Source organism: Peromyscus leucopus, chromosome 7 (assembly GCF_004664715.2).
Source record: "Peromyscus leucopus breed LL Stock chromosome 7, UCI_PerLeu_2.1, whole genome shotgun sequence".
NCBI lineage: Eukaryota > Metazoa > Chordata > Mammalia > Rodentia > Cricetidae > Peromyscus > Peromyscus leucopus.
Genome location: NC_051069.1, coordinates 97,322,077 through 97,343,452, shown reverse-complemented (window position 1 = coordinate 97,343,452; position 21,376 = coordinate 97,322,077). Strand labels below are relative to the sequence as shown.

Sequence of the window (21,376 nt, the reverse complement as noted above, 5' to 3'; positions counted from 1 at the left end):
CTCCTAAGATGGGCGGGGCCAAGGTTTGAATCGAAGGTAGGTGGGTCTTTGTCACATCAGTTTGCTACCAACATGACCACAGAGTTAGCTAGAGGCAAGCCCTGTACTCTGAAGATGGATAGTCACCCAGGCCTTGGAGTAGTCCCAGTCTCAAGATTTATAGGATTAGGTAGAGAGACCCCTGGCCTCTGGCTGATTTAGCTCATCTGCTCAGATCTAACCAAGAATAACCTAGCTCTCTGTAAAGAAGGACCGGATAGGTCCTAAGTCTAGTACAGTCGGGTCCTCCACCCCACCCGCTAGTAGTCTCAGTGTACACTGTAGGATCTATTCTGCGGCTGGCTTTGTGTCTTGGTTGTGTCCTGGTTAGGACAAGGCAGCTGGGCTCCCCAACCAGAGGCCCAGGCTACAGCCCTAGTGGCCTCCAGGGGGCGCCGCAGCAAAGCTGGTGGTTGGGCACCTCCAGGCTCAGTTGTGATGGGCGGGCTCCGACCCCTTAAGGCCTCAGGTTCCACTGGCTAGCTCCTGCAGAATGCACCCAGTGTGAATCCGACTCAGAACGACACCCGCCTCCGATCTCACCATACCGGTGTTTGTGTTGCTCACTGCTGCCTTTTTCTATCATCGCCCCAGGTAGAACCCAGATGCTAGCCGGCCGGATGTCCATATGCCTGTCTGTTCATTTTGGGTGATCGTGGGTCGGTGCGCCCTACTCCTGCTGTGGCATGTGCAGAGTTAAGGCGGGAGGAGGTTTCCCCGAATCTGGGGAGGGGGGAGCGAGGGGCGGACCTGGACCAGCCCCGCCCCACGCCGGAGCGGTGCGGGAGCCCCACCAGAGCCCAGCTTCAGCCCTAGCCAGAGCCAGCGTCAGCGGAGGCGGAACAGCGGACCCCGTGCCCTGGCGACATCAGAGATCCAGCGGGTGAGTCCCGCGGGAGGCTCGCTCAGGGGAAGTTTGGGGCATGAAGCTTAGAGCCTTAATTAAGCCCACTAGCCAGACCCGCCCCCCACTCTCCTTTGAGTTGGAAGTTTGGGGCCAGGAGGCCGTCCTGCCAAATCCTGGGACTGAGAATGGAGACCCCCAACACACGAGAAACACACACACACACACACACACACACACACACACACACACACAGAGCAAAAGAGGGGTAAGGAATGTGATCTTAGGGGCTCAGGAATCCAGCTGTTTATTCCTACGTGAAAAGTCCTGGACTCAGGGACCTTCAAATCCTGTACTCCTGAGATTCCCCACACCAGCCCCCTCATCCCTCCTCAGCTGGGAATCTGCAGGCATTGCCACACCCCTGAGGGTGGACTTCAAAGGGATCGTGGAATCCCGAGGTCTGTCCCTTTGAATCCCTCACACCTAAGATTGGCTGTTTGCAGATAGAAATGGTTGTACTTTGTAGAATGGGACGCTCCTTGTTGTAAGGACTGCAGGTGAGGGACCCTAATGGTTTGTTCAAGGGACACTAGATGCCAGTGTGCAGAGGGTCCAGGACTCCTCTCTTGGAAAACCAGGCTAAGTCTTATTGGGAAGGAAGGGCACTAAGATGGAACCTTGGGGTCTCATCTCTTGACTCCCCTTCCACTCTAAGTGATGAAGCGTCTAGTTGCTAGTTTTTGGGGTTGGGGATGGGGAGAGTCCTTCATGCCCTTATGGGAGGTGAGAAAGCGGTCTGGGTATCTGGAGTCTGTTCTCCTTCCCACCACAGAAGCCTCTTCAGTAGAAGTGCTGGTCAGAGGGGGCGGGTCCTTCCCACCAGAGACTGGGGCCTGGCCTGCCTGTAGCTACAGGTTATTCATCTGGTTCTTGACAGCGGCCCTGATCCTTTGTTCTCCATCTCTCCTCCAGGTGAAGGCAAGGTCCCTTGGACTGGTCGGACACACCCTTACAGCCCTGGCAGAATCAAGATGAGGCCCTCTTGTGTCCCCCCAGTGAGGCCCACAGCCTGAGCAAAGAGCATGGCCTGCCACTGGCAGTGAGCATCATGGCTGCAGGAGGTGGCCGGGCCTTTGCTTGGCAGGTGTTCCCCCCCATGCCCACTTGCCGGGTATATGGCACAGTGGCACACCAGGACGGGCACCTGCTGGTCTTGGGGGGCTGTGGCCGGGCTGGGTTACCCCTGGACACTGCCGAGACACTGGACATGGCCTCACACACATGGCGAGCGTTAGCACCCCTGCCCACCGCCCGGGCCGGTGCAGCTGCTGTGGTTCTGGGTAAGCAGGTGCTCGTGGTGGGTGGCGTGGATGAAGCCCAGAGCCCAGTAGCTGCTGTGGAGGCCTTCTTGGCTGATGAAGGCCGTTGGGAGCGTCGGGCTACCCTCCCTCAAGCAGCCATGGGGGTTGCGACTGTGGAGAGAGGTGAGTGGTTCAGGGAAGGTCCCTCAGGTGCCCCAACAGTCTTCATTCTCTCTTCTCCTGACCCGGTCTGTTTCCTCAGAGACTGGAGAGGCATTGCCTTGGACATGGTTTTGTCTCCTGTCTCCTCCCTTACCTAGGCTTTCTGCAATTTGCTGTTCGTTGCCTTTTCTGGGCTATGAGGTTGGGGGGGGGTCAGAGTCCAGGAGACCCCCAGAAAGATAGGAGACCCCAGCCACTACCCTGTCCTAGTCTTTGTTACTAAGAGACAGTGGGGGGTGTGGCCTAATGACTCCCATGGTTATAAATAGTCTGGAGTGGGGGAGGGGAGCAAGGCCTTGGCTCTGAGCCCAGCAAGTGCTTAAGCGCTTAGACCTCCCCCCACCACACACACACCAGGGATCCTGATGTGGACAAAGGCCAAGCCGACCTGGAGATGGTTGCCATGGAAGCCCCCAGCTGCCTGACACATCACCCAAAGGCCTGTCGAGGTGCCCCTAGCTGACTCTGAGCACCTAACAGAAGGCAAGAACCTACTCCAGTGAAACAGCATGGTGTGGTGGTGCTGACCAGATGCAGGTGCTCAAGGCTCTGTCCTACAGGCCCAGGCTCATCTCCCGGCCCTAGGCCTCCCCCCAGTTGATCCCCTTAGTTCCCTTCCCAGACTGAGCTTCACGTGGAGCAAATCTCTTCATCCCTCTGCCACTGTCTTGATCTACCCCTCCTCCCCCGTTAGGGGGGCCCCCTTCCACACACACAAACACACACACCTTGTGGCCTCCAGGTCTGACCACCACTCCAGGCTAGCCTGTTTAGATGCCAGATTTGGTTGCCATAGCGTCTCCAAGGAGACTGTGCTGGATTATAATTAGATCGGCTGCCTCCTGCTCTTCACTTGGAGGGGCCTAGGCCAAAGCTGGAATCCCAGCTCTCCTAGCTCCCACTTCAGATGGGCAACAAAGTTTTTGACAAACACATGGGTCTCCATCCACCCCTGGGCCTGACCAAGGGAGCTGTCAGGGCCGGAATCGCCAGCCAGACATGGTTGTGAGCTCTGAACCACTCTTTTCTGTGCAGATGGTATGGTGTATGCTCTGGGGGGAATGGGTCCCGACACGGCCCCCCAGGCCCAGGTACGGGTGTATGAGCCCCGCCGGGACTGCTGGCTTTCTCTACCTTCTATGCCCACACCCTGCTACGGGGCCTCCACCTTCCTGCACGGGAACAAGATCTATGTCCTGGGTAAGGGCTGAAGCATGTGGGAAAAGGGGGAAGGGGGGAGTCCAGATGTCTCCTTCCCCGTAGGCTGTCGGATTAGGAATCAATCTTAGTCTGAGATGTTAGGATTTGAGAGTTTTGTTGGGGGTAATCCAGACCCATTCTAAGGCCTCCTTGGTGGGGCCCAACAGGGGTTGGGAAATCAAATTCAATGCCTGAGGGCTTATGTGGTCTCAGGTGTGTACACAGCTGGGTGCAGGAGTCGGGGATGGACAGTTCAGCCACCCGGTCAGGATGCCACCAAGTCCTCTGGGCTCTGTCCCAGGAACTTCAATTCCTTTGACAGGAGGCCGCCAGGGCAAGCTCCCAGTGACTGCTTTTGAAGCCTTCGATCTGGAGACCCGTACCTGGACCCGACACCCAAGCCTGCCCAGCCGCCGAGCCTTTGCCGGCTGTGCTATGGCTGAGGGCACTGTCTTTAGCCTGGGTGGACTCCAGCAGCCTGGGCCACACAACTTCTACTCCCGCCCACACTTTGTCAACACCGTGGAGATGTTTGACCTGGAGCATGGTGAGCGACGCCTCCTCTAGGCTGTCCTGCTCCCCATGGGAGGAGGCAAGGGCATCTGTGTGTGTGTCTGTGTCTGTGTCTGTGTACCTGTCCCCTCACGTCTGTGTATGTCGTCTGTGCGCGTACATCTTAGTCTTCTCTCCTTCAGGGTCCTGGACTAAGCTGCCTCGTAGCCTGCGAATGAGGGATAAGAGGGCCGACTTTGTGGTTGGCTCCCTCGGGGGCAACATTGTGGCTATTGGGGGACTTGGTAAGTCTCTGTGGAGCTGAGGAAGAGGCATGAAGCAGGAAAGAGTATCTCCTAGCAGGGCTACCTTCTCTAGACTCTGGGGTCAGAGCTTTGGGAGCACTTTGCCCATCTGTAAACCAGGGAGCTTGCGATTGTCCCAGCTCTCAGGGTGTCCCCCAGTGCCTGACTGGGGGCCCTAATAGAAGCAGAACAGATGATTGAAAGGGACCCAATGGATGGTCAAAGCGTGAATGGACAAAGATGAACTGGGCAAGGAAGAGCAAAGTTCTGATAGCTTGTTCTGGAGTGGTACTTACGGGGCCATTGTTTGGGAAAGGGGCAAAAGGGTCTTCAGCCCCTCATCACCACCTCTCCTTCCTCCAGGGAACCAGCCATGCCCTCTGGCCTCCGTGGAGAGCTTCAGTCTTGCTCGGCGACGCTGGGAGGCACTACCTGCCATGCCTACAGCCCGATGCTCCTGTTCCAGCCTGCAGGCGGGGCCCCGGCTGTTCGTGATTGGGGGTGTGGCCCAGGGCCCTAGTCAAGCTGTGGAGGCACTGTGTCTGCGAGATGGGGTCTGAAGGCCTGGGGAGACCTGTCTACCAGAGCAGCTCAGTAGAGAAGCAGATTGGGCTCCTTTTCACTGCTGAGGGGGCTCCCCATGGCTCTGTAGGATGAGGGAGGCACAGGAAAGGGAACCTGAGTTACCGCCTTAGGGACTGGGGTTGGAGGATCCTTTGTCTTTAGCACAGGACACACATGTGTACACCTATTTTTACCAACATCTACTCACAAACCATAGCTAGCTCTACCCATGCCCTAGCACTTACTAGGCCCTTGGTCAACTCTGAAGTGTGACGAGGAGAGTGTTGGCCTCGCAGGATAGGCCCCAAGAGTTGACTAGGCCTTCTCCAGTGGCCGTTCTGGAAAAGGCTGAGCTTCCAGCCTTCCCTGAGGGTCCCTGTGGACCCCAGGAGTATTCTGAGGCTGGAGATCACAGAAGAAACAGAGGAGAGGATATAGGGAATGCTGGAGGGCCAGAGGACTTCTGGCTTGAGCCCTTCCTACTGATGGCTGTGTGACCTGGGGCAAGATGTCTCACCTCTCTGTGCCTGGGCATCCTCATTTGTAAATGGGGATCTCTGAAACTTTCCTGCCCCACCTACCTCACAGGGCTGTTGTGAGGACCCAGGGAGTTTTGATGTAGAAATAAAAACACTGATAAAATCTGGTGTGCGGCTTCTGACGCAGACTCTCATGCTTTTCTTTCTGCCCTCCTCTCCTTTGAAGGCCTCAACTCTCCCGGGGATGAGAGTCCACAGGAAGCCTCTTAAGCCTCCTAACCATACCTAAAGTGACCTGGTGTCTCAACTCCACCTAGGCATCAGCTTTGTATTAGGTAACATAAAGCGTCTCGGGTATCAGGGGACTTGGTAGGATGACCAGAGAACTCCCCAAAACAATAAAATTTCACAAGGTTAGGATGACCTTCAGATCCAGGTCACATGGGGTCTCCTCAAAGGTTCGCACAACCGCAAGGGGAGCAGCAGCGTGGTGGTGTGGTGGCTGGGGCAGTCTCCCTGGCGGGAGGCATCTCTGGGGCAGGACTGTGTGGCTGAGTGGCCAAACCGTTCATGGCTCCTGGAGGGAGCTGCCAGCCCTTGCTTCTCCCTCAGCCTTGGCTGCTCACCAGTAGGATCCTCAGGTTCTGTGTTCCCTGTAGCTACACTGAGCACAAGAGGTTACTCAAGTTATTGGACTCTTGAGTCTGTTGCGGGCCCTATCCTTTCTCACTTAGTGGCCGGGCTCCCTGGCAGCCTCTCCCAGCCCAGCACACAAACGTTGGCACACATGCCATGGGAGCCAGACACAGGACCTGGCAGAGAGCTGATCGCAGGCCGCTCAGACATCTTGGGCTGTCAGTACCAACAGGCTGCTGTGTCAGGCTTTTAATGCTTGGGACCAGTTTAAACACTCAGAGACCCCAGCGTGAAGGTAATGCTGCAGCAATTTGGGCCTGGGGATCCCCGGGAGGAGGTCAGGCAGGGGTTCCGTGACTGGCTCTTGGGGCTTTACCTTGGCGCTATCGCAGCGGCCATCCCAGGCCGGCCGGCAGAAATTGTGCTGGTAAGTGGTGCTCGCATAGGGGGGCTGGACCTGCACGAAGTGGACAAGGCGCTGGGGGAGCCTACTGAGTCCTGTGCCTGACCGGAAATCAGTCTGGTAGGAAGATTCCAGAGGTGGCTGCTGGCTCAGTTCCAGCTCGCAGGGCGCCCAGCGCAGGAAGGTGTGCCTCTTCCACAGGCGCTCCAGGTCTTTGCGTCTTCCGATCCCCTGCAGCAGGCAGTAGGGGCCCTCCTCAACGGTACGGGCCCTTGGCCCACAGTCTCGGCGTCCAGGATTTGCTTGGACCCCATCTAATCCCACGTCAGCTCGGTAAGGATGGGGCTGCGCCTGGCCTCCCTAGCCTATACCCTGCATTCTCAGTAAGGTCATCCATTTTAGCACGAAGCCCCTGAGGGGTCCCCTGGGATGTTTGTACACTGCTGGACAAACTAGCCAAGAAAACCAAGGCAGAGTTGCCCCTGTCTGGGGGATGGACTATTCAGCCGTGGGAAAGGTTAGGGGAAACAGATGCTTAATTGAGAAACCTTTGCTCTCCTAAAGGTTTTATCTCTACCCTACCGGCTCCATCCTCTGTCAGCCAGGGGCTCCTCCCCCTTCCTCTTTCCAGCACTCACTTTGTCGTAGGAAGTGCGGTTGTCGTGCTTGGAGAAGTAGTGTTGCTTTGCTGGCTCCTGAAAGAAGACAAGAAGGAAGGTAAGGGAGGGGGCATGCTTACCTGCTCCCCAGAGACCGTCTCAGGGCTCATAATTGGGGCAAGTTGCAGGAGCCACGACTTCTAAATTGCTAAAGTGCTAACACCCTGAAAGGGTAGAGAGGAATGAAAGCAATACCTCACCCCACCCCTGTGTGTCTCTTGTCCTGAGCTTGCCCGAAATAGAAGCTTTGGGACATCCTGTCACCAGTGGAGGACTTTAAATCCAAGTGCCCTGGGAGTGGCCTTCAGTCTTCTCCCTCCAACCAAAATCACTTCCTAACAGCACAGTCATGCTCTGAGCCCTAAAAGACATCTGGAAATAAATACGTCTGTCTCTGTCTGAGGGCGTCTGCTGGATCCCAGAATCAATAGCCAACTCCACATTTTTGTGGCAAGGCATGGCAGGGCATCTCTAAACAGGTCACCGATGAATGAATCACTCTTGAACCCATTTTGCCTACAGCTGAGGCCATGGCAGCTGACAGCTAGATCCAAATACTTGAGTCTTCTCTATTTTTGTTTACTGTTTTGAAATTTTAAAAAAATTTTATTTAATTTATATTTTATGTATGAGTGCTCTGCATATATACCTGCATGCTAGAAGAGGGCATCAGATCTTATCACAGATGGCTAGGAGCCACTATGTGGTTGATGGGAATTGAACTCAGGACCTCTGGAAGAGCAGCCAGTGCTCTTAACTACTCAGCTATCTCTCCCACCCGTTTGTTGTTTTGAACACAGAGTCTTGCTACGTAGCCCAAGCTGAGTTGGAATTCACTATACAGCCCAGGTTAGACTTGAAGATCCTGTGCCTCAGCCTCCCAGATGCTGGAAGACTGCACCTGGCTTGTCCTGCTGGAAACCACGACCTCTATTGCCTGAAGTATTGCGAGAGCTTCCCACCTATGTCTGTATTTTTGAGATCCTCACTCCCAGTGTGGTGTCCTCTCAGTAGCTAGAAATTCCTTAAGTACATAAATTGGAGCACATCTTGTTTGTCAAAAATCTGCAAAAAGCTTTTCATGTTTGTAACACCCAAAATAATAATAGTGGTCCACGAGAGCCACATGACACGATCCTCTGACTCTGCTTCCACCATAGCAGTCTTCTCTCTAAACACACCAGCAGCTCCTTCCTTAGACCTGATCTGGTGAGATCTGCCATGGGTGGGGTGGTATTAGCAATGGCTGACAACAAGCTCAGATAAAATGCAGAATTTGGGTTTCTCAGTAGTAAAGTGTTAGCACAGTTGGTTTGAGGCTCTGGACTTTTATCCCCAGAACCAGGGGGGGAAAAGAAAAAAAAAAGGAAGGAAAGAAACTAGTTCCATCAAAGATTGATGATTCAGTTAAAATCAAGTCTGTGGTATATCTTTAACAGTCTACCCTTTTGGCACTTCCTCGATTAGCTATTACATATCCATAAGTGATCTTCAAACAGCATAACTCAATGAAGACAGGACGCTGGCCAGTGTTTCTTATACAGAAGAAAACACATTGGCACTAAAATCCCATGGCTCTTGGGTTTAGCTCAGTGGTGAGAATGGTTTTTTGTTTGTTTTTGAGACAGGATTTCTCTGTGTAGCTTTGGTGGCTGTCCTGGATCTCACTCTGTAGACCAGGCTGGCCTCGAACTTACAGAGATTCACCTGCCTCTGCCTCCCAAGTGCTGGGATTAAAGGCGTGCCTGACTCAAGGCTATTTAGAAGAAAAAAAATAGAAGAAATTCTTCAGAATCTAGAGCAGGCAAAGGATTTTTAGACTTGACACTAAAATCAAAGCCAAAAAAGAAAAAGTAAGCCAGGTGTGGTGGGCCATGCTGTAATCCCAGTATTTGGGAGGTGGGACCAGGCAGATGAGTAGGCAGTGGTGGCGCACACCTTTAATCCCAGCACACAGGAGGCTGACGCAGACAGATCTCTATGAGTTTGAAGTCAGCCTGGTCTACAAAGAGAGTTCCAGGACAGCTAGAAATACACAAAGAAACCCTGTCTTGAAAACCCAAAACCAACCAACTAACCACACAAACAAACAAACTAGACCTTATCAGATCTTAAAATATTTCTGTTCTTGGGAACAAGAGAGATGTCTCAGTGGTTAGTGTCTCTACTGCCCTTGCAGAGGATCCAGATTCAGTTACCATATCCATTATCAGGTGGCTCACAACCACTTGTAATTCCAGGTCCAGGGGATGAACACCTTTGGCCTCTTCTAGCACCTGCACACACTTGGTGCACACAAAATCATGCAGGCACACACATACATGTATTATAAGGATAAATAAATCTTTTTAAAAATTGTGCCAGACATGACTGCCATGTCTATAATCCCAGCATTTAGGAGACTGAGATGGGAGGTTTGTCACCAGTTCAAGGCCAACCTGGGCTACACAGGGAGGCCCTATCTCCCAAAAAGATTTTCCTATGAAAATCCATAAGAAGAGGATGAAAACACACTACAGACTGGGGGAAAATAAACTTGCAAACCACATATTCAACAAGGACTAGAATCTAGTATATATAATGATATCATTGCAATAGTAAAATAACAAACAATCCAATAAGAAATGGACAAATAACATGAAGATGTTTCACAAAAATGGATATTCAGGTGGCAAATAACATGAAAAGATGCTTAACATTATTAAACACTAGAGAAATGCAATCAACATCACAATGAAATCTTATCGCCCGCGTATCAGAATGGTTCAAACTAAAAATAGACAATGCCAAGTGTTAGTGAAGAAGCAGGGAAACTGGATCATTCATGCACTGCTGGTGGGAATGTAAAATGGCAAAGCTACAATGGAGAACAGCTTGACAGTTCTTTAAAAACTAAACATGCAGCTACCATATGATCCAGCAACGGAGCTTCTGGGCATTTATCCCAGAAAAAAGAAAACTTATGCTCACCCAAAGATCTGCACAAATGTTCATAGCAGCTTTATTTATAAGAGCCAAAACTGGAATCAGCTCAGATACCCTTTAATAAAGCGAATGCTCAAACAATCCAATACATACAAACCATAGAACGCTACTTAGTAATGAAAAGAAACGAGCTATTTATAGCCACAACCACTTGGATGACTCTCCAGGAAATTACACTGAGCCAGAGAAACCAACCTCCAAGGTTGTGTACTGTATTATTACACTTGTATGGCAGTTTTTCCCTTTAAATCACTGATTTGTGGAGACAAGATTTCACATGGCAGCCCAAACTGTCCTGGGCTCACTATGTAGCTTAGGCTAGCTTCAAACTTGTAGCCATCTTCCTACCTCAGTCTCCCAAGTGCTGGGATTATGGAAGTGGGCCTAATTTTTTTTTTCTTTTGAGACAAGGTCTCCCAGTGTAGGCCTGGCTGGCCTGGAATTCTAAGGCTTCCTGCTTTCTGCCTTTTTAGTATTAGAAATATTATAAGTGTTAACCATCAAACTTGGCCCAACATTCTCAAGTGACAGAATTGTAGAAGTTAAGGCAGTTTGGTAGGAACTGGGAAGGAACAGAGGCACAGGTGGCAGGCAGGTATGCTGGTAAAAGGCCAGCACCAAGGTTCTTGGTGATGTTGGGTAGAAAGATAACTCTGCTGGTGGCTATGTGAACCTGCACTGGATAACATCCTACCGATCTTAGTACATATACACCAATACAAGTATAACTATGGCAATTTGAATGAAATTGGTAAATTGCAATCATGTCAATTGTTATAGCTTTGTAAAATGTTGCTATTAAAGAAAACTGGGCAAAACGCAGAAGGGTTCTCTAATATTTCTTCGAAGCAATTATTAATGTATAATCATTTCAATGAAAAAGTCTGAGGCCTGTAAGATGAAAGGTGTGCACATGTGTGAAGTAAATAAATAAACATAACCAAGCATTATTGTGTATCCCTGTAATCACAAAACAAAGGAATGGAGGCATCTGGGTCAGAAGTTCAAGGCTGAACTAGGAATGCAGTTCAGTTAGTAGAGTGTGTTCCCATAATTCATGAAGTCCTGGGGCTGGTCTCAACAGTACACAAAGTGAAATGTTGTGGGATATTTGTAAGCCGAGTGAAGATGTATTGCTGATTGTTGTAATAAAAAGCTAAACAGCCAATGGCTAGGCAGGAGGTTTAGGCAGGATTTCCAGGGAGAGAAAGGGAGAGGAGAAGGAATCTAGGCATGCAGGAGATGCCAGGACATACAGAGTAGAAGCAGGAGGTGCAAATGGAAGAGGGGTAATGCCATGTGATAGAACATAAATGAATATAAATGGGTTAATTTAAGTTATAAGAGCTAGTTTGGAACAAGCCTAAGCTATAGGCCAACCTTTCATAATTAATAAGGAGTCCCTGTGTCATTATTTGGGAGCTGGCTGGTAGGACAGAAAAAGACTTGTTACATAGGGTGTCCAATGTGGGGGGCACATATTTCCATATAGAACCTGAGAAAGCTTTTAAAAAAAAGTTCCAAACACACAAACACAGAGCCAGACACGGCTTCCTAGTCCCACAGTCTCTCAGCCAGCCATAGCATACAGAGATGTGCTCCTGGCCACTGCCTGCAGGCTTAAGCCATCCAGTGCCACGTGCAGAGCCAAGCAGCAGGTTTAAGGCTTGCTTCATGAGGTCAGAGAAGGCTGCAGGTGCACAGTAACGTGGTCCAGATCGAGAAAGACTTTCAACACATACAGTAAAAAATGTGTCTAGACAGTCATAGGAAAAAAAAAATAGTGGCCAGGCGGTGGTGGCACATGCCTTTAATCCCAGCACCCAGGAGGCAGAGGCAGGGGGATCTTTTTGAGTTCGAGGCCAGCCTGGGCTACAAAACGAGTTCCAGGACAGCCAGCACTGCACAGAGAAATCCTGTTTTGAAAAACAAAAAACAAAACAAAAAAAGTTTAAAAATAATAAAATATTTAAAGAGAGAATAAAGTAATATAAAAGAAAAAAGCCAAGTAAAGCGGGGAAATACACAGGGAGTCTAGATCCTGCATGATGCTTTGTTGACTTTGAATTTTTTGAATGCTGATAAGCAAATAGCAGCTGCCTAGAGACACTGGATTGTGGAAGGGACTGATGAATTAAACCAGCCTATATACTTTAGAGATGTCTTGGCTTCAAAATGGAAGTCAGGAAATGTGTTGTTTGGGGAAGAGGTTATGCCTTTGTTTCCATGGGAAACAAAAAGTTATGGTTCTCTTCAAAATTAATGAAGATCAAATTTGATTGGGGGAAACCTGAAAATCTTGACTATAGACATGAAAAAGAGACCAAGGAAGACTACAGGACAGGTCATGTATATGCTGATCCCTCTACATGAGGACAGCTCTCAGACTGGATGCGACATGATAAATCTTGTTGGCTACAGAGTCCTCATAACTTATTATTATATGCCAGGCATGCAGGAGATGCCAGGAGATACAGAGTAGAAGCAGGAAGTGCAAATGGAAGAGAGGTAATGCCATGTGATAGAACATAAATGAATATAAATGGGTTAATTTAAGTTATGAGAGCTAGTTTGGAACAAGCCTAAACTATAGGCCAACCTTTCATAATTAATAAGGAGTCCCTGTGTCATTATTTGGGAGCCTATATACTTTAGAGATGTCTTGGCTTCAAAATGGAAGTCAGGAAATGTGTTGTCCTTTCCTATGGCATGGATAGAGGTTTGGTTATATAGTCCAAATGGACTTATAAAGTTGACAGATGCTTTTTACTTGCTCAAACATAAAACAAAAACAAGAACCTTTGTTTTTTTGTTTTTTTGTTTTTTGTTTTTTTTTTGGTTTTTCAAGACAGAGTTTCTCTGTATAGTTTTGTATAGACCATAGACCAGGCTGGCCTCGAACTCACAGAGATCTGCCTGGCTCTGCCTCCCGAGTGCTGGGATTAAAGATGTGTGCCACCACTGCCTGGCAAAAAAAATCATCTTTAACTAACTTGTGTACTCTGTATATTCCAGACTTGTGTTAATGCAGATATACATGCTACCTTTAAAAGTTTGTGTTTTGTGGCGCACGCCTTTAATCCCAGCACTCGGGAGGCAGAGCCAGGCGGATCTCTGTGAGTTCGAGGCCAGCCTGGGCTACCAAGTGAGCTCCAGGAAAGGCGCAAAGCTACACAGAGAAACCCTGTCTCAAAAAAACAAAAAAAAAAACAAAAACAAAAAAAAAGTTTGTGTTTTTTGGGGAAAAAAAAGAACCAGACACTAATAAAGGCAAGTAGCCTAGGTGATCCAGCCTCTCAGAATGCCTCTGTTGCAGTTTCCTGAACATCTACATCCAGAACAATTTCAAAGCTGCTAGCTGAGATGGTCTAGCCTCATAGATTGCATAGCCAAAACTTCTCATAAGCTCTACATTTTCCCATCACACAGAGAGTAAACAAAAAATAATATAGCTAGCTCTCACAGAACTTGATCATTATCCCAACTTTTTCAGGGTCCCCTAAAGATGCTGTCACCTCCTCCATCCCCCTACAACAGGGAGCAGTCTAGAGAATACAACACCCACATTCCCAAGAGGTGGGGTGGGTAGTTTTTGGTCATTTGGTGGATTATGGATAATTGTCATCATTTAGGGGAGTTGGTTACAAATTGTTACTGGTTGTGGTCAGGGAAAGAGTTGAACAAAGGAGACTAGATTCAGGGGTCTCTTTCTAAAGGGAAAAAGGAGGCTATAGTATAGAAATGATGTGATGAAAGGTAGATTGTTAATTCCAGTTTTGAACAACCACAAGTTTCAAATATTTTACAATTTGGATATTGATACAAATTTAAGGTTATTTTTGTGATACTGTATATATATTTCTACTCTTGTTTAAGGTATTGTACCTTAAACATTTAAAAATATAATGTAAAGCCAGGTGGTTGTGGCACATGCCTTTAATCCCAGCATTCACTCAGGAGGCAGAGGCAGGCAGATCTCTGTGAGTTTGAGGCTAGCCTTGTCTACAGAGTGAGTTCCAGGACAAGCTCCAAAGCTATACAGAGAAACCCTATCTCAAAAAAATAAATTAGTCCTCTAAAGAAATTTAGGATAATAAAGAAAAACAGGTTAGTAGTTAGTCATCTATGACAATCAAACTTAGAGTCATGTTAGACTATAAGGTCAAATAGAGATATATTTTAGATAGATAGATGGTCTTCAAACACTTCAGAGACCTACAGAATATGGCATTTAAGATGTTTTAATAACATAGGGCTTCTCATGACAGTGAGATGTGTCTGCTCCTGGCAGCACCAATCTGCTTCAAAAAGGATGATGGGCATCAAAGAATCTCCATATGGAGTTTGCCTTCACTGTGTCAAAGTCAGCCGCTGGGCAAGACACTGCCCTTGCCTCCACTGCTGACAGTATGCTGTCTAAACTGGACAAGCAGGACACAAAAGCAAGTAAGTGTCAAACTTTGCCAAGACAAGGTAGGACAGTCCTTCAAAATTCCTGCTTCACAGGAAAGCCTGTCACATATTCTAGGCCTGTAGGCTGAAGATGGATACCCCAATGTTGCAGAGGGACTTGGGTAATTGTCCAGCAGTCAGATGTCTCTGTCATTTCTTGCTCTGCACTTCCTGTTTAATCAGGTAATATTGTATTCTTCTTGAGTCTCTGATTGAATTGAAGATTAGATAGTTACAGTTAGTTTTCCTTAGTTTTAAGAGAATGTAAATCAGGTATAAAACTTTGGACTCAGCAAGATAGGATAGATAATGGAGTATTTTCTTTTTTTAATTTGCCAATACTAACAGACAGGACATTGTGAATGTAATTCTTACCTGATAATTGCTCTTTTTGTTGTTGTTGTTTTCAAGACAGCGTTTCTCTGTGTAGTTTTGGTGCCTGTCCTAGATCTTGCTCTGTAGACCAGGCTGGCCTCGAACTCACAGAGATCCTCCTGGCTCTGCCTCCCAAGTGCTGGGATTAAAGGCGTGCACCACCACCGCCCAGCTCTGATAATTGTTCTTATTGTATATAGTTTTACTATGTTAGAGTTAAAACCCTTTTTATTTAGACAGAAAGGTGGAAATGTTGTAGGATATTTGTACACTGTGTGAAGATGTATTGCTGTGATTGTTATGATAAAAAGCTGAATAGACAGGAGGTATAGGTGGGATTTCCAAGGAGAGAAAGGAGGAGGAGGAGGAGGAAAAGGAGGAGGAGGAAGAGGAGGAGGAGAAATCTAGGAGTGCGGGAGAAGCTAGGAGACACAGAGAGGAAACAGGTGGTGCAAGATGGAAGAGAGGTAATGTCATGTGATAGAATGTAGATTCATATAAATGGGTTAATTTAAGTTATAAGAACTAGTTAGGAATAAGTTTAAGCTATAAGCTGGGTTTTCATTATTAATAAGAAGTCTCTGTGTCATTATTTGGGAGCTGGCTGGTAGGACAGAAAACAACTAGTTTCAGTGGAAGTGAGGGCACCTTCCTATGATCTCAGCAGTTGGAAGGTAGAGGCAAGACGGTCAGAAATTCAAGGCCATTTTCAGTTCCAAATGATTAAGATCCTCTCTCCAAAACAACAAGAACAAAGTCCAAGTTCATCCATAGCTACACAGAAAGTTCAAAGCCAGCTTGGTCCAGTCTCAACAAAAATAAATAAATAAAAAGGTGTGTGTGTGTGTGTGTGTGTGTGTGTGTGTGTGTGTGTGTGTGGCGTAGATTCTGCGACGCTAGGTCAGTCTTCAAAGTGCTTGCTATACAAACATGAGGATCTAGGTTCCATGCCCAGAACCACATAAAAAGCTGGATATGGTGGTATGGTGGTGCACCCTTGCAACCTGAGGGCTGGGGAAGTAGAGATAGAAAGATTCCTGGGGACTTGTTGGCCAGCCAGGTTAGTGAAATTAGCAAACCCCTAGTCCCAGTGAAAACCCCTGTCTCAAGGTGGATAGCTGTCCTGAGGAACAACAGTCAAGGTTGACCACCAACCTCTATGCACACATGCACATATGCACATATGCATACAAATACACACACAAAAATTAAAATCTGGAAGGCCAGGACAAGTTCCAACTAACCTCCAGGTTTCTCCCATCTCTATTCTTAGGGGCAGAGTCATACACAGCCTAGAATGAACGTCTCTGTTGTTGGAGACAGCCCTGACTCTGGAAACTAATTATTCCTACAGTGGCAGGATAATCTATCAACTCCCCCTGATTCCAGTTTTGCTCTCTCACAACTGGAGGAGCCTGGTGAGAAGGAGTCATTTCCTCTCCGCCCAGGCAGTTCTGGGGATGCTCGTCCTTCAGAAGAAGTATCAGCTGCGTGTTTTGTCTCTCAACCATTTAGGCTTCTCTTCTATTGAGGTGCCCATGGTATCTGAGCAGATGGGACTAGAGACATGATTCTTTATTAAGAGGCCTTGGGAGAAAGATAGGTTCTGCTGGGAAGAGGCAGTGTCTACATGTGGGAGAGCTAAGGGTTCTGGGAAAGCTGCACAGTGTCAAATCGTGTGGTTCTGAGGGGGAAGCCTCTGTGTTGGAGACATGGGGTGCAACGTGGGGTGGGGGGAGTACCCAGCACCACAACCAAAGGACTCCATCCAAGACTGTCTATGACTCTTCTGTCTGACTGATATTGCAGTTCCCAAGGGCCAGGCAGGTAAAGGCTGGAATAAATCCACCCGGTTTCAAAGAAAAATGAAAGAAGAAAAAAAAATTTTTTTTCCATACCCAAATGTTATAGATAAAATTTTCACCAGCTCTAAACCAGAGAAAAGTGTTGCGGTGTTTCAGGAAAGCTTTTAAACATCAATAACTACAATCAGCCAGCTGAAGCTGGTGCCTCTCAGCCAATGGGAAGTAAAATATGCACCTTCCCTGGGCAGCCCTATTAATTAAACAGGCTTAGACTGAGAAACAGCCATGAGACTTGACATTTATTCAACCCAGATCCAATACATACAGATCAAGCTGTTTGGGGCCTTTGATAATGCAAGAAAATGCCTCAAGTCTGCAATGAATTGGATCATCAGCCAAAACATGTCCCCTGTATGTCTGTTCCTGAGGGGCGGGTTTAATAAACCAAGAGGATGTTTGCTCTCTGGGGTGAGAGCTGCCTGAAGGATATTGTAAAAATCCAGCTGCAAGGCTCTGGATTGCTTCTGCCTCTGTACTAGCTGTCAGTTTTCCTCTCTCTCTCTTTTTAGTTTAGGACATGATGACCTTGGACTCATTATGTAGCAATGCTGTCTTTGACTCCTGGCCTTCCTGACCTCACCTCCCAAGCGCTGGACTGGCAGGTGTAAGCCACCACACTGGGCTTCGTCACACTCTGGAAAGGAAGGAGGGTGCCGATGGGCAATCTGGAGCTGCCTTTGGGCCTGGTTTTGTAAGCATGGCCAATAATAAGTCCTTCCAACTGGAAATGCTAAGAATGCTAAGAAATATGGCAGCCTCCAAGCCCCTGCTGTCAGCCCGGGAAAGCAGTTCCTGAAGGACCTGGATGGCAGATCTCAGAGGACCCGGCAAAGGCTAGGGCAGAAGCTGCAGTGGGTGGAGTGTTCCTCTGGGCTTTCCTCCTCCCTGGCCTTGTTTAGAAGGCAGATTGAGTACATACGTCACTAGGACCGCTGGGATGCCCTGGGAGGAGACAGGAAAACAGGGAGATGGTTCTTACCCCCTTCTGCTCCCGGCTGACTATGTTTCTGTTCCCAGCAGCATTGATTCTTTCAGGGCTCTTCCCTGCATACCTATCTTTCTCTTCTGGATTCTATCAGCCATGCTGCCCCTGTCCCTTTGGGCTCTTCTGGGATAACAGTAAAGACCATTTGCCAACTTTTTTGTTTGCTTGCTCAGTTTTGTTTTTGAGAGAGTCTCACGTACCCTAGGCTGGACTCAAGCATACTATAAAGTCGAGGAAACCTTTAAATATATGATCCTCCTGTGTGCTGGGATTATAGGCATGTGCCTTGTATTCAGTGCTCCGGATCAAACCCATGCTTCATGCTCACTAGTCAGGCACTCTACCAGGTGAGCTACACTCCCAATCTGTGTGTTTGAGACAGGGTCTTACTATGTGGCTAAGATTACAGACATGTACCACCAAGCCCAGACACTTGGCTGTTAAACAGTGGCACTAGCTGGATGTGGTAGCTCATAGGTATAATCTAGAACTTGAGAAGCTGGAACAGGATGGTTATTATATATTCAAGGCCAGCCTGAGATACAAGATGAGTTAGGCCAGCCTGGGCTTCAGAATGAGACCTTGTTTCAGATCTTATCTTATCATCCCTCCAAACATAAAAAATCTTGTGAGACTCTTTTCCCGAGGCTTCCATCCCTGCTGTTTCTGAAAGCAATCACTCCGGTGTTTTCCTGTTTTGAGCGTGCTTTTCAGTGCTGTGACCCTGACTGGTGTACACACCTCGGCTTCTCCTTGTCTACAGGCATGAAAACGGTGGAGGGCTGGGCCTGCATCCTCCTCCTAGGCTCCTGAACCCTGTGTTTTCTGCTCTTCTGACTCATCTATGCTCCCTATTCTCCCCAGTCCTCCCTGGGCAGGTATTTGGGCTGGAGCCAGCCACTAAGCCCAAACTAAGAGGAGGCTTCCTACTCATGCCCAAATCCTAGAACTGGGGGAGGCTGGTTGTGGATTTTTGTGGCCTCAAAGAATCTGAAATTAAGGGAAGTTCAGCAAAATTCAAGGCTTGCTTCCTCAGTTTTGAAGGCTCTATTCCCCATTGCTACCCAACATACCTTGGCTTAGAACCTTCTCCCATCCCGAAGGATCCATAAACAAAACTGTCCACTTTGGTGCCTGATCATCTCTAACCTTTTGGTAGAGATCTCTGATCTCAAGGACAAGGTTCCAGACCTCCTGCTGTCCCAGGGGGAGGCTATTCCCAGGTGCCTGTCTTGTCAGTCTCTCTCTGCAAGGGCTGAGATGGCGCTCTTGGGGCCTCATAAGAGGCAGGGACGGCCCTTTCCCCCCACTGCCCTCGGGAATGCTTTGTACCTCACATCTCTGCAGGAACACTGCTGGAGGAGGAGGCTTGGCTGCAAAGCGATATTCTCCAGCACTCTCACTCTTGACTTGACCTCGGAAGTGCCCGTAGAAGCCACTGTTGTGCTGTGACAAGGCAGGTGGGAATGGTAGGAGAGCCCACTTAAACCCCTGCCCCAGGCTTCCAAGAAATAAGGAGCTCCTCCTTAGAGTTTCTGACAGCAGAGTTGGAAGAGCGTAATACTCCCAGTCTGGGGCCAGCACGGCTGTGCCGTCTTTCACGGGACAAGTGGTCTCACCGTGTTCTCTATTCGTGCTGTGTGTGTGGAGGGGAAGGGCATCTAGTCAGAACCTTCTGTAGGCAGAGCCACGGCTGAGTGGGGCGGTGAGAGCCCCACTTCCTCGAGAGCTGAGAGGAAGTCCCCTTTCTTTCTCCCCCACAATATTAATAGTGGATCAAGGTCTCCCAAGCACCAAGAACCCGGCAGATATTCCTTTTGAACCTATTGGCAAGGTTGTGAACATTCATTTACCATACACTCTGGTATTCTGGGGTAAAAATAGGCACCTCTGGACTTGGGGCACTCGAACAAGACATAAAACTTCCCAACAGAGGAAATAACTGGTAGAGAACCTTCCAGATATAAGTCAGAGGAAGGTACTGGCAAACCCCAGAAATCAGCACTTGTCAGCCAGGCATGGTAGCTCATGCCTGTAATCTGAGCAGTGGGTAAAGCTGAGGTGGGAGGATACTGTGAATTCAGGGCTGTACTGAGCTACATAGAGTGTGCTGAGTCAGCCTGAGCTACAGTTGAAGACTGTATCTCAAAAGAAAAAAAGAAAGTAGGAGAAGCCATGCTAGAAATAGAAGGGGTTCATAGTAGTCAAAGTGGGATGGAAGAGGGTAAGTGGGGGGAGGAAAATGACCAAATACATTTACATACATGTAGTAGATGGCCAAAGAATAAAAAACACAAAAAAATATATATATATGTCTGGAGAGATGGTTCAGCAGTTAAGAACACTGATTGCTCTTCCAGAGGACCTGAGCTTCATCCCCAGCACCCAAATCTATATTTCTAGTTTTAGGGAATCTGATGCCATCTTCTGGCCTCCTTGGACATCAGGTGTGCAGACATACATAAAGAGAAAACATTCATACATATAAAATAACAGAAAAATTAAAAAATTTTCATACACATAATAAAAAAGAAAACATTCACATACATAACCAAAAACATTCATAAACATAGAATTTAAAAAAATAACAAAAAATAATTAAAAAAATACATATAAAATTAAAAAGAAACTCAAACAGCCCGTGGAAGGGCTGTCCTGTGCTGATATCGTTGGGTGGACACACTGTGGCCCAGCCCTTTTGTACTGAGTGCTTTGGAAGATGGAAGTCCCCGTCATCATAACTCTAAGCGGAGGGGCTTGGCTTGAGGCTGACCTCGAACCACAACAGCAGGGCTCCTTGACATCTCCTCCCATTTCACTGAAGACTGTACCTGTTCCTGTACTGTCTGTGGACACCCTCTCACTCTTTACTCAGTTAAGTTTAACAACATTTGAGTTTAACAGCATTCACTGTGTTCCAGACATGGGGGATGGGCCCAGGAAGTAAATAAAAATATCGATATCCTGATTTGCCAAATTAGAGAGCAGTTGGGTTTGATGAGGCTTGGGAGGGTCAATGAAGATCTAGATGCTAGAAGACTGAGAGGCTCAACTGGCCAGCGGGAGAGCAGGGAGCAAAGCAACCTTCAGGGGTATGGAGGTACGCAGGAGGAGGAGAGGGCAGCTCAAAGGCCTCTGCCCACCCGGATGCAGACGCAGATGCGGATGGATGATACCTCACTTTGTCCCGGTGACTCACAAAGACTACATGCTGGCCAAAGGGTCACAATTAACTCTTACCCAGGAGCCTATTAAAGTACTTTGCATCTTTCCAGGAAGGGAGCCAAAAAGGCAAACTGTCCTCTTGTCTTTTTGGTGCTACATCTGAGGAAAGAATTTCAAGAGGTCAGCTTCTCGTTGCTTAGTAACAAAAGGAGGCTGTGACTGCACAATGCTGCTGCTGAGGCGGGACCCAGCCTCTTGCCCTCTGGTCCTTGCTGCTCTGTTTCTTCTGTATGAGAGAAGAACTTCGGCTCTTGTGATGCTGGGCCTAGCAGAGTCTTTATACAAACATGTAGAGTTCCACAGTAGAGTCTGATGAACTCACGGCCAAAGAAACACTACCAG

General features: G+C 48.2%; 2 protein-coding genes across 4 annotated transcripts; one reads left to right on the top strand and one right to left on the bottom strand.

The window, feature by feature from the left end:
• Window positions 1–447: 447 nt before the first annotated feature.
• Window positions 448–5,617, top strand: Klhdc8b (kelch domain containing 8B). Of its 2 annotated transcripts, none has more exons than XM_028887035.1 (6): window positions 448–922; window positions 1,859–2,370; window positions 3,445–3,609; window positions 3,932–4,156; window positions 4,305–4,406; window positions 4,770–5,617. In XM_028887035.1, exons 2-6 carry the CDS (start codon window positions 1,995–1,997, stop codon window positions 4,964–4,966), a joined length of 1,065 nt encoding a protein of 354 aa, XP_028742868.1. In that variant the 5' UTR covers window positions 448–922; window positions 1,859–1,994; the 3' UTR covers window positions 4,967–5,617. The 2 variants fall into 2 exon arrangements, with proteins under 2 accessions (XP_028742868.1, XP_028742869.1); XM_028887036.2 differs by having other exon boundaries at window positions 463–922; window positions 1,859–2,226.
• A 702-nt stretch (window positions 5,618–6,319) lies between these two features.
• C7H3orf84 (chromosome 7 C3orf84 homolog) lies at window positions 6,320–21,181 on the bottom strand. Of its 2 annotated transcripts, XM_028887053.2 has the most exons (4): window positions 21,050–21,181; window positions 19,142–19,255; window positions 7,127–7,183; window positions 6,320–6,740 (listed from the first exon to the last, which is right to left on the bottom strand). In XM_028887053.2, exons 1-4 carry the CDS (start codon window positions 21,074–21,076, stop codon window positions 6,327–6,329), a joined length of 612 nt encoding a protein of 203 aa, XP_028742886.1. In that variant the 5' UTR covers window positions 21,077–21,181; the 3' UTR covers window positions 6,320–6,326. The 2 variants fall into 2 exon arrangements, with proteins under 2 accessions (XP_028742886.1, XP_037063819.1); XM_037207924.1 differs by lacking the exon at window positions 19,142–19,255 and having other exon boundaries at window positions 21,050–21,180.
• Window positions 21,182–21,376: the final 195 nt, after the last annotated feature.

What these genes read in the sequence shown, in the direction of transcription:
- Klhdc8b (XM_028887035.1), top strand. Translation starts at nt 1,995, where the DNA reads ATGGCTGCAGGAGGTGGCCGGGCCTTTGCTTGGCAGGTGTTCCCCCCC. An exon ending in GATGTTTGACCTGGAGCATG is followed by an intron (nt 4,157 to 4,304) that starts GTGAGCGACGCC and finishes TCTCTCCTTCAG; the next exon opens with GGTCCTGGACTAAGCTGCCT. An exon ending in TGTGGCTATTGGGGGACTTG is followed by an intron (nt 4,407 to 4,769) that starts GTAAGTCTCTGT and finishes TCCTTCCTCCAG; the next exon opens with GGAACCAGCCATGCCCTCTG.
- C7H3orf84 (XM_028887053.2), bottom strand. Translation starts at nt 21,076, where the DNA reads ATGCAAAGTACTTTAATAGGCTCCTGG. An exon ending in GTACTTTAATAGGCTCCTGG is followed by an intron (nt 19,256 to 21,049) that starts GTAAGAGTTAAT and finishes GCCTTGTCACAG; the next exon opens with CACAACAGTGGCTTCTACGG. An exon ending in TGTTCCTGCAGAGATGTGAG is followed by an intron (nt 7,184 to 19,141) that starts GTACAAAGCATT and finishes GTCTTCTTTCAG; the next exon opens with GAGCCAGCAAAGCAACACTA.